Raw genomic sequence first — 10,951 nt, 5'->3', positions numbered from 1 at the left:
GGGCTTCCTACACCACCCAGAGTCAGTTACGGAGATCAGTGTCTATAGAAATTGAATAAATAAATAATTCAATATGGTATGAAGGTGGGGTGTTGGTAGTGGAAGAATGTGCTCTTTTCTACACTAAATTTAAAAAAATACATAGATTCACTGTCACAAGATATAGTAAAATCTTTCTTACTTTTAATTTTTAATCTGATCTTAAATTTGTTTTTTGGTAAAATATGCTTACTAAGAAAATTACATGGATAGAAAATTTTAAAAAATGATTGACTAAAGTCTGGTCTTATTTGTTTTCGATAAAAAGTTTTTAATAAGAAAACCATATGGATAGAAAATATAAAATGATTGACCAGATCTATCTTGATGATTGCTAGGAGTAAAAAATGATTCGATGGCATATAATCAATGTTGTACAAGTTCAATTTAAAAGAAACATCAGATGGGAGAATATATTTTTACCCATTAACAGTTGGTTTCTTGATAGCAGATTAAAAGGGCATTCAGATCCCATGGTCACAGCCCTCCTCCTATGATGGGCTGCATTGTATTTCTATTAATGCTAATTATTTTGATAGATTGATTTAATCAATTTGTATGCAGACGTGACTCTGAGAAACTAACATATTAAAAGCAGTAATAATAAAGGTAATGCCTTAATAAAATGACCATCAAGGATATACCCAACAAAACAATCAACAAAAGCCTCTCAGTGGCCATTTAGGCTCATCTAATTTCTACATGTGCATCAATACATCTCTGCATTGTTATATGCAATTAGAGGGAAAGCTATGATATTTAACTTTTGGGAGGAAATCATATTCACCTTTGGTGTGATCAAAGTAGTCATCTACTGGTATAGAAAAATGAGAATATGCCAGTTCTGAAGGAGCTACTTCTGAGTCCTGCAATAGATCTCAAATTAGAGCATGTGTTTATATGTTGTATGGGTGTGTATTTATGTGTGTATGGGTGTGTGTGTGTGTGTGTGTGTAAACGTAATAACTTAATAGCACTCCTTTTGAGGAAGCAGGGTGTAAAACATGATTATTTTGAAATTCCTTAGAGATATGTTAGAGATATTTATCAGTCAAGCTGGACAATAATTACAGAACTCTCCTACTCTCTTATTATCTTTCTTGACATTTAAATCCTCTGGCACTTAAGAAGGGATCAGCTACAAGTGATTTCTTAAGCAATTCCACATAGTGCTTTCAGATTCAGATAAAAGGCTTTTGAATTATTATGTGGTCTATATTTTTTAATGAGCCAAATTTAAACACTGTAATAACTGAAGATTTATTTATTTGTATCCCAATAGGGTGCAAAAAGGAATTCCATATTCCAAGTCCTTTTACCTGTTTCCTGGACATTCGGTGGACTTTAATATATGTTGAATTCATTTATTTATGTATTGTTATTTTCTTAAAAACTAGGTTTTGGATTGCTTGCAGCTTTTAAAAGATGAGCCGTAGAAATGAATAACCATCCTGCTTTATCCACATATTAGAGGAAAGAAACTCAGAAAAGAACCCCCCCCCTTAACTTATCAGGTTATAAAAGAGGTAGCGGGAGATTTGTACTATCAGACTTGCAGGTTTCTGTTAATATGGCCTTACAATAAACCTCTTCTGATCGTGTTTCCTGCTTGGTCTGTCCAGGAGGACCAACAAGAGGTTAAGTCACTGAACTAGAGCAGAGACCTGAATTTTAGCCCTGCCTTAAGCACTGAAGTCAACTGAGTTACTTGGAGCCAGTCACTTTCTCTGATCTCTAGGAAGAAGACATGATAAACAGCTTCCAAAGATGTTGATTGCAGAAAACTGCAGGAACTTGTCTAGGAGTCAAGAGTGACACAAAAGCAACAACAACAACAAAAGAGAAAGTGTCACCAACGTATTTGCTAAAATAAATGCATATCATCACACTAACATGAAAGATATCTGGGAGAGCTTGAAAATTAATATATCTGTTACATCTCAACCTTTTGTGGTTTACAGTCTACTCAATTGTATGCATGGAGTAATAATTTGGAAAAGATTGTGAGAATATGGGGATTGGGAATGGTAAAGTATGACGCCAAAGGAAAACGAAATGTAGGAGGTGGAGAGGAAATAATTAGTGCAAAATAATGGCCATTTATGAAACAGATGTTGCATGTGATTTTCATCTATACTCTAGAGCATAATTTAGAAGGAGTCATTTTGTAGTCATTTATTTCAGTAAAATGTGGCCAGTCTAAGTTTATGTTGCAGCAGGTTATTATAGGTTCTTAACATTCTTTTAGAACATTTTATTTTGTAATAATGTTTGTGTTTGTGTGTGTGTGTTTGTGTTTGATACTTATTTCTTTTGACTGTAGGGATTAAGGCTGCGTGGTTACCAGGCTAAAGAAGGTTATGAAGGATAGGCTGCTAAATTGATGTTTAAAGAACAAGAGAAAGATCTCTCACACTTTTCTTGTAATTTTCCCAGTCCACGGAAATTATGCTAATATTTCACCATGGACACAGGAAAAGAGAATGTCTAAATGCCTGTTTTTACCTCAGTAAAAACAAATTAAGTAGAAACTGTACTTAGTTTATTAAAATGAGTGAAATGAATATATATTGGTTTGGTCCGGGACACTAACAACCAGTAGAAATCATGTTGGATTGATTATTTCATAAAAACATCAATGGTGTGCCCTTGGTTGTTGTTGCAATTTAGGAAAAGTCCCATGAAACCTCTCTGTCCTCGGCACTAGAGATATGTAGCCAAGTATCTGAGGGGTGCTGTATTTGTGTGGTGTATCTCCAACCCTCCATTCCTGGAAGTACAAATGGTCCCTCTGGTTCAGGAGCACAACCTTCAAGTTCTCATCATGTGACCTACCATGAAATTTCGAACCCTTTATGCAGGAGATCAATTAAGATTTGTATAAAGGACCTTTGGTCTCTTTCCTGAAACTGCTGTCTGGAAAAGAAAGAGGAAATTGTATCGCTTTAGGAAATAAGGGTTGCTGAAAGAAGTGTCCACCATTTTTTTACTTCAGCCTTGATGCATTATCTCCCCCCCCCCCGTAATAGATTATCCTTGAGAAAATGTGGCTCTTGACAGAAAAAAAACCAATCCTGCCTTCTCCCGTCTCTGAAATGTTATCTACCCTCCAATGTATGTTTACCTGATTTTTGAAGGCACATGGCACAAACACCTCTTAAGCAGCTAACTGATTTCCAAGCTGGAGTCAGATCTGTTTAGAAGAGAGACCACCTGTATCAGTTTGTTCAAAGTATAGTCATGGTTGGCAGTATTGCACATTGAAAATGAAGTAGTAGGTTAATCATTAAAATTAAAGAGCGAACTATAGGACATCAGAAAATGGAAGTGTTAATATGTCACTAAGAGCAAAATAAATGTATAGTGGAAAAGACAGATATATTTTTTCACAAGCAACTTTTATCTAAACAATCTTTTCTTTTTAAAGTAGCAGGCATTTGCAAAGGTAATTTTAAATGAAAGTCAGGATTTGTATATATGAAGGAAATGTTGCCTGTGCTGTCATAATGATTTTGCTACTCAGTCCATTTTGAGCAATAAGATAGCATAATACATTCAACACCCTCTTCCAAGTTGTATTTAAATAGACTATAGATGAAGAAAAATATTAATAATTTCAGAATGAAAATCTATTACTTGGTGCAAGGAATTCTTTTTTTTTATTGTGTAAATATGGAAATATATGTAAGATCTAATTTTTAACTACTTATCTAGGCCATGGAAAGTGTGATTGTGGAAAGTGCAAATGTGAAGAAGGTTGGTATGGTGATGCTTGTCAATACCCAACTATCTGCAATTTTACACGGAGGAAGAGTAATGAAATGTGCAAGAATTCTCAAGACATCATTTGTTCAAATGCAGGTGAGATTTTTATTTTAATGGGCTGATAAATCACTTTGATGAAGTAGTTTTTAATCAATCATACAAAATATATTGTGTGAAAGCATTTAACTAGTGTAAAAATATAAGATTAAATGGTTATTATTAAGAAAGGAACTGAGAAGACCCTCATGGTCTTCTGTAGGCATTAAAATGTCCCCCAAGGCATTAGGCAAGGAAGTTAAATAGCAATAGCACTTAAACTTATATACCGCTTCACAGTGTTTTACAGCCCTCTCTAAGTGGTTTACAGAGTCACCATATTGCCCCCAACAATCTGGGTCCTCATTTTACTGACCTCAGAAGGATGGACAGCTGAGTCAACCTTGATCGACCTGCCAAACTGCTGGCAGTTGGCAGTCAGCAGAATTAGCCTGCAGTATTGCATTCTAACCACCATAAATGCACTGACGTGGTGGGTGGGTGGCTGTTGATGTGGATGTGTGCACTGCCCTCAGAGGGGTGGATTTGCAGTTTTGTTCATGTTTTAATTGGCTGCCCAGAGTCACATGTTGAATGGGCAGCCATGTAATGGAAAAATAAACAAATAGAAATATCTCCTGTCACCATCAGGAAATCTTTAAAGAAATCTATGGCACAAACAGACTTGGGATTCTGTATATAGCTTTGATTTCCAGGCCACCCCCACCACCCCAATATATTTTAGAACTGAACAAAAGTTGAAGCAAATGCCAATCAAAATAATCAAGGAATAGAAACCACAGAGGTTGCCACCATACCCAGGGATTGGGATGAAGGGTGAAATGTCTATGAATATTCTCAGTCATCCAGGTAGAGTTGTCTGGAAGTTGTCGCCATGACAATGAAGGGTGAACTAAATCAATCTATTACATCTATTAGTAGGATGTTTATTATACCTTATTAATGACATACATAATAATAATGACAATGATGATAAAGTTGGAAGGGACCTCGGTGGTCATCTAGTCCAACCTCCTGCTCAGGCAGGAAACCCTATACCATTTCGGACTTTACCGACAGGTCAAAGAAGAATTTTTGAAGGTCACAACCGCGTAAGTGACGAAGACCTCCGTCCAACAAGGTGACCAATTAACAAGATTGACAGTCCTTCAAAGAGGAATCAAGATCCAACGAAGAGAGAAACCAATCAAAGGTCCCGTTGCTTCTTGTCCTGCCTTCAGGCACTTTGGAGAATAGCTTGACTCCCTCTTCTTTGTGGCAGCCCCTAAGATATTGGAACACTGCTATCATGTCCCCCCTCGTCCTTCTCTTCGTTAAACTAGACATACCCAATGTATATGTTTTACATAAAATTCTAAAAGAAACATAGGACATGAAATCACACATCCTTTTCTATGATAAACTGAATGATAATAATAAACTGTAATCCTAACGTCAGTGCTGTGTTTCTGATGTTTACAGGTACTTGTCACTGTGGCAGGTGTAAATGTGACAATTTAGAAGGAAATGCATTGATCCATGGTAAATACTGTGAGTGTGATGACAGAGAATGTATAGATGAAGAAACAGGACTGATGTGCACAGGTGAGCATCTTTAAAGCTAACATTCTTTAGATAATCATGCTCTATCATTGAGGACAATTTTTGCAGGAAAAGGTTCTGCTCCAACTTGTGTTGAATACATCAATTTGGCTGGGCCTTAATCACAGCTGTCTTTAGAGATAATTTGGGACCAAGGCAAAGAATATTGCAGTTACTAGCCATCATTTCCTTTCAGAGAAAGGTAATAGCTTTTTTCCCTACTTTTTCCTTTGAAGAAGTTCTGCCACCCAGAGAAACTTGGTAACAGTAGCTGTAGTTGTGAAAATGACGAATAAAGTTTAGAAAAGTATAGCCTTGTAATATTCCCTATAAACAGACAATAAAAGGAGGGCAGTATTTCTGCAAATCTGCATGAATGTTCTCTGTTGAAGCAGTTTGAAGATTACTCTGGGGCACTTTGGACTGAAAGGCAAGGAGCTTCAGAACATGCATGGCAACTGGCCAAATACTATCTGCAATTTCTTAAATTAAACACAACTTTTTTTCAGAATTGTGCCATGGATGTAGAGGGCAACTGCAAAATCTTGCATTTTGTTTAGGAGCTACAAAGAGTACCACTAAAGGGATTTTTTGCCTTTGAATCTGATGTATGTCTTAGGGCATTCCACCTCATATCATCAAGGGAAAGAGCAGGAGAGATGGCCAACTGATCCAGCAGCAAAGAAAGGAGTATTGTGTGCATACATTTTCAGCAGTGGCTGGAGGGCATTGGCATCTCCAAGGTAGTGGGCACAACCTTGTGATCCAAACTTCAACCTTTTGAATGTTTATGATGATGAGGAAGATGATGCATAGACAAAAGAAATGGAGCTGGATTACAATATTGTACCTACAACTTACAGAGGTTGACCTCTGCAAATACAGTTGTATACTTTACTCCAAACTTGGCACTGGGACTTAATTTGTACACCATAAGTCTTTCTTTTCCACTTCCTATCATGGCACCATAAACACTTGGTCCTTTCCTTATGTCCGTGTTTAGCTGCAGCCAAATCAACCAAAAGCTGCAGCAGAATAGGCCATTCCTCTATTAGCCTGACTCAATCCACCTATTACAGTATAACAGGAGGATTATTATCTTACAAGCTTTAATTAGAGATATCCAAGATTCATATGCAGGTTAGAAAATGACCTTTAGAGGCCAGCAAGACAGTATAGAAGAAGCAGTTTGCATAACCTTCTGAAAATTTAGCATTATAGTTAGTGCACTCTATTATCTAACTGCAGTTTTAATTGAAAGTTTCATTTATCATCAAATCTTCTGAGGCCAGAAGATGTCCTTTCTTTTTAAGACATAAATATTTACTTCTAAGATGAGCCTATAAGAAGAACAACCTCATTTTACTCCTGAGAAAACAGTTGGAAAGTATGCCAAACAGCAATAAATTGATCAGCTCATGGTTACCAGGAAAGAAACTATATTTCTCCCCCTCACCACCACCAATCCAATTAACCAGCAGATCTAAAACACAACCCAGGAATGGATGTTTCCTGTATTTATATTCATGCACTTTCTGCTGGAGAATCAACCTGAGAACTCCTGCCGCAATAAATGATGGAATTAGATCAGGACCCTAAACTTAGGTAGTATTTGCTTATAGCTCATATAATTATAGCCATCTTTGAAAGACTTTTAATTATAGAATAGAAAATGGACAGTCTTAAGAAGATGTTGCTTGGGACAGTGGACAACAACACTAAAAACCATTACATCAGACCTGTCAAACACAAGGCCCGGGGGCCGGATGCGGCCCGCGAAGTGGTTTCATGTGGCCCGCGAAGCCATTCTGGAAACAGTGAGGGAATGGCCCCCGCTGCCTTGGCCCTGGCCCAGGCTGGCCGGGAGCCAATGTACAATTTTGTGGTGGCCATCTATGCTGAAACGCAATCAGTCTTAGCTCCACAAGGCCGTCTAGAAACAGCGAGGAACCAGCTCCTGCCTTGCCCCCTGGGTGCATGCTGGGGAGGTGTCACCCTTTGTGAGGAATGAAGAAATGCACCATGCCTTGGCGCTTGCCCAGGTCCCACCCCCTTCTGCCAGAGACCTCAGATCTGTCCCACTCCTGCCCAGGCCCCCACAGGCACCCGTGACGTGAACGATGTAGAGCTGGCCATGCCCACCCAGTAGGCCACATCTACTCCATCCACGCCCACCCGGCCCCCGAGGGCAACCGCAATGCTGATGCGGCCCTCTGTGAAATTGAGTTTGACACCCCTGCATTACATGAAGGAGACCAGTAACTAAGATGAGAAAAGAACTCACACTGACAAGTAGGAGGAGTTGCAGGAATATCACCCCTCTCCCATAAGATCAAATATGGTGGTAACTGGCAGCCCCTTCCCCTCCTGCATGCTAGAGTGCTCCAACCCAATCAAGTCTGTTTGTAAATCAAACTTAATCCATCAATAAAGATTACTGGCTAGCCAAAAGAAAAATAATTAAATCTCAAAGTAAAGATATAATCAGCCAGCTACTGTATCAGTTTAAGATCAATAGTTTGGCTTCATAGCTTGAGAAATGGATTCTTGTTTTAGACCAGGGGTCCCCAATCCCCAGTCTGTGGTCTGGTACTGGTCCACAGTCTGTTGGGAACCAGGCCATGCAAACAGCAGATGAGTGTGTGAAGCTCCATTTGTGCAAGTGGCAGGTCCATGCATGAAACCATTCCCTCCCTCTCGGTGCCGCTGCCGGTCTGCAGTGCTGGAAGGTTGGGGACTGCTGTTTTAGACAATATCTTATTCCAACAATACTGCTTCACATGAAAGTATTTTGATCAACTTTATTATTCCCACAAGAGCTTTTAAAAATCAATCTTTATAGCCATTTCTGCAAGGCAGAGCAATTAAGAAGCTAGCCTTGTACAGGAGAGCTAATAAACTTGCAGATAAATCTCACCCAACCCTAGTCCTTCATATTTTCAAGCATCTCCCCGACATTCTGCCTGGGATAAGTAGGCAGGCTGCAGACCCATGCAGTTCATACTTTGATGAATTGAAAGGGGTGCATGCAGAGAAAGGCTGCTGTTCATTTCAAGAATATTAAAGTAGGCTATAAGGATAAACCATCATTACCCATCCCCTGCTTACAGAACTATCCTTGGCACACACAGATGAAAACTTGGTTAATTTACCAAATGTTGTATGTACCAGCCTACTTGTATGCCTCATGGTACCTAAAGACGTTTGGAAGAAGAAGGACAGAGGTTCATGAATAGGAGCCAAACTCAAGTTGCATGCCTGCCCTTAAATTCCCTATACTTCTCTCCACAAAATCTTGGAGATCTGAATACCATCAAGCATTTGGTCACTTTAATTCAAGAGGGATAAGACATAATCTTTGTCTTCAAAAGAGGGATACTGTCAACCCCAAAGAAATTACATAATCTCATTGAAAAACATTGCTAATTGAAATAACCCAAATTGACATCCTTTTCATAGAATATAACAGGGTGGTCATCCCATTTTTAAGCATCTGTCCCATTCAATATTTTTTTTTCTACAAGAGACTTGGATCGATTGTTATTACATCTTTCAATATAATGCCTCTCAGACTATAAGTGAGTAATATCCTAAGGTGGCATAGCAATTTTGATTAGTACAGAATTGAAAGCAAAAGGCATCTCTTTTCCAACCTTGAAACACTTAGTGGTTTGTTCCTTACTATGCTTCAAAAAGATGGAAATCATTATGCTTAATATCTAGTTGAACTGTCTGAATCTCTTGATTTCCTTGGCACTTGACATCAACTGTCTGAAGATAATGTTTTCACTGTAATATTTTTATGATTTTATTTTATCTTTAGTTTTGATTGCTGACTTTTTATTTGGATCATTGAAATAATGCTAATAAATTTGCAGCAAAGTTTTTATCTGCTCCTTTCTGCAATCATTCTTTCTGGCTCTGGATGCCATCAGAAAATTGCCCAATATGACATTCATTGCAAAAGAACTCCAGTGAGAGTTGTGTTTTGACAGATCAGAGTGACAAATGACAGCAATTGTTATGTTTATATTGATATAGGGCATAATGTAAATTAGTTTCAGATTTTCTCATTTCCAGGTGTTGAGTAATTAAACTTATTAAACTTGGGGGTCACAAAGTCATATGCAATGTAATCATATATATATATATCAATCTAGAAATAACTTCTCTTGGATCAGTAAGTAAATGGAACTTATACAACACCAATCAGAATTTGGCCCCAATTATAAAAACCAAAGCAGAACTAGACTTGATTAATATTTAGATAGGAGATCACCAGAAATATCATCCCTGCATTCTAGATTGAGAAATCCCAAAAAATTCCTGAAGAAGAGTGGTAAACTGTTGTGTTGTGGTGGTCCCTCAAGTTAGTAAGCACTGAGCTTATTTCAAAAAAGATTTTAGATACAAGATTGCAGTCATTACTCTGGCATATGTCACCCTATGGTTCCATCATTATAGGAATGATTCTACACTCATGTAAATGTTCCAAAACGTGTAAAGTTGCAATTTGCTATACAAGAGCCACGATTGTTCTAACCTTGTTATATTTTATGATTTATGATTATGATTTTTGAGAAAAATCTGACTCCCATTAGACAAATTTTGATGACACCTATTGATCAAACATCTAAGCCTAAAACTTTTAAGTTTTCAAAAATGAACTCAATAGTTTATGTTTCTGGAAGGAACTCTTCACTGTCAACATTTTGTTTTGGGATAAGGCCATGGCATGTGTTACTGTGGAAACTGTTACTGCGAGGCTGGTTGGCATGGCGATAAATGTGAGCTCCAATGTGACATCGCCCCCTGGGAGATCAAGAAGAAGTGTACCTCTCCAAATGGCAAAATCTGCAGCAACAGAGGTTTGTTGTTCACCTTGGTTATCATCTAAGTGAACTTTTTTCCACGTTTGGCACTCTTCCAAAATTGCAGGGCTTAGAGAAAACTCAGCTGATTTATTATTACAAAAAGAAGGGTAGATATTGCTAACTGTGAACCAATGCTAATTTATTCTGTTTTATTTACCACCCTGTGTAGTATTATTATTATTAATAATAATAATAATAATAATAATAATAATAAAGTTGGAAGGGACCTTGGAGGTCATCTAGTCCAACCCCTTGCTCAGGCAGGAAACCCCATACCATTTCAGACAAATGGCTGTCCAGTCTCTTCTTAAAAACTTCCAGTATTGGCGTATTCACTGCTTCTGGAGACAGGTTGTTCCACTGGTTAATTGTTCTAACTGTCAGGAAGTTTCTCCTTAGTTCTAGGTTGCTTCTCTCCTTGATTAGTTTCCATCTATTGCTTCTTGTCCTGCCTTCAGGCGCCTTGGAAAATAGCTTGACTCCCTCTTCTTTGTGGCAGCCCCTGAGATATTGGAACACTGCTATCATGTCCCCCCTCGTCCTTCTCTTCATTAAACTAGACATACCCAATTCCAGCAGCCTTTCCTTATATGCTTTAGCCTCCAGTCCCCTAATCATCTTTGTTGCTCTTCTCT

At 38.1% G+C, this 10,951-nt stretch overlaps 1 protein-coding gene across 1 annotated transcript in view; it reads left to right on the top strand.

The window, feature by feature from the left end:
* Positions 1–10,951, top strand: part of ITGBL1 (integrin subunit beta like 1) — a 175,672-nt gene that overhangs the window by 64,278 nt on the left and 100,443 nt on the right. Inside the window, exons 3-5 of the mRNA XM_015818010.1 lie at positions 3,754–3,900; positions 5,323–5,445; positions 10,170–10,310. Coding sequence (XP_015673496.1) covers positions 3,754–3,900; positions 5,323–5,445; positions 10,170–10,310 — 411 coding nt within the window. The remainder of the gene's footprint in view (positions 1–3,753; positions 3,901–5,322; positions 5,446–10,169; positions 10,311–10,951) is intronic.

The sequence above is a fragment of the Protobothrops mucrosquamatus genome, unplaced genomic scaffold (genome assembly GCF_001527695.2).
Source record: "Protobothrops mucrosquamatus isolate PMUCROS unplaced genomic scaffold, P.Mucros_1.0 scaffold664, whole genome shotgun sequence".
In the NCBI taxonomy this organism is placed as follows: domain Eukaryota; kingdom Metazoa; phylum Chordata; class Lepidosauria; order Squamata; family Viperidae; genus Protobothrops; species Protobothrops mucrosquamatus.
The sequence above is the reverse complement of the archived record's forward strand: the minus strand, read 5'-3'. Positions and strand labels throughout refer to the sequence as shown.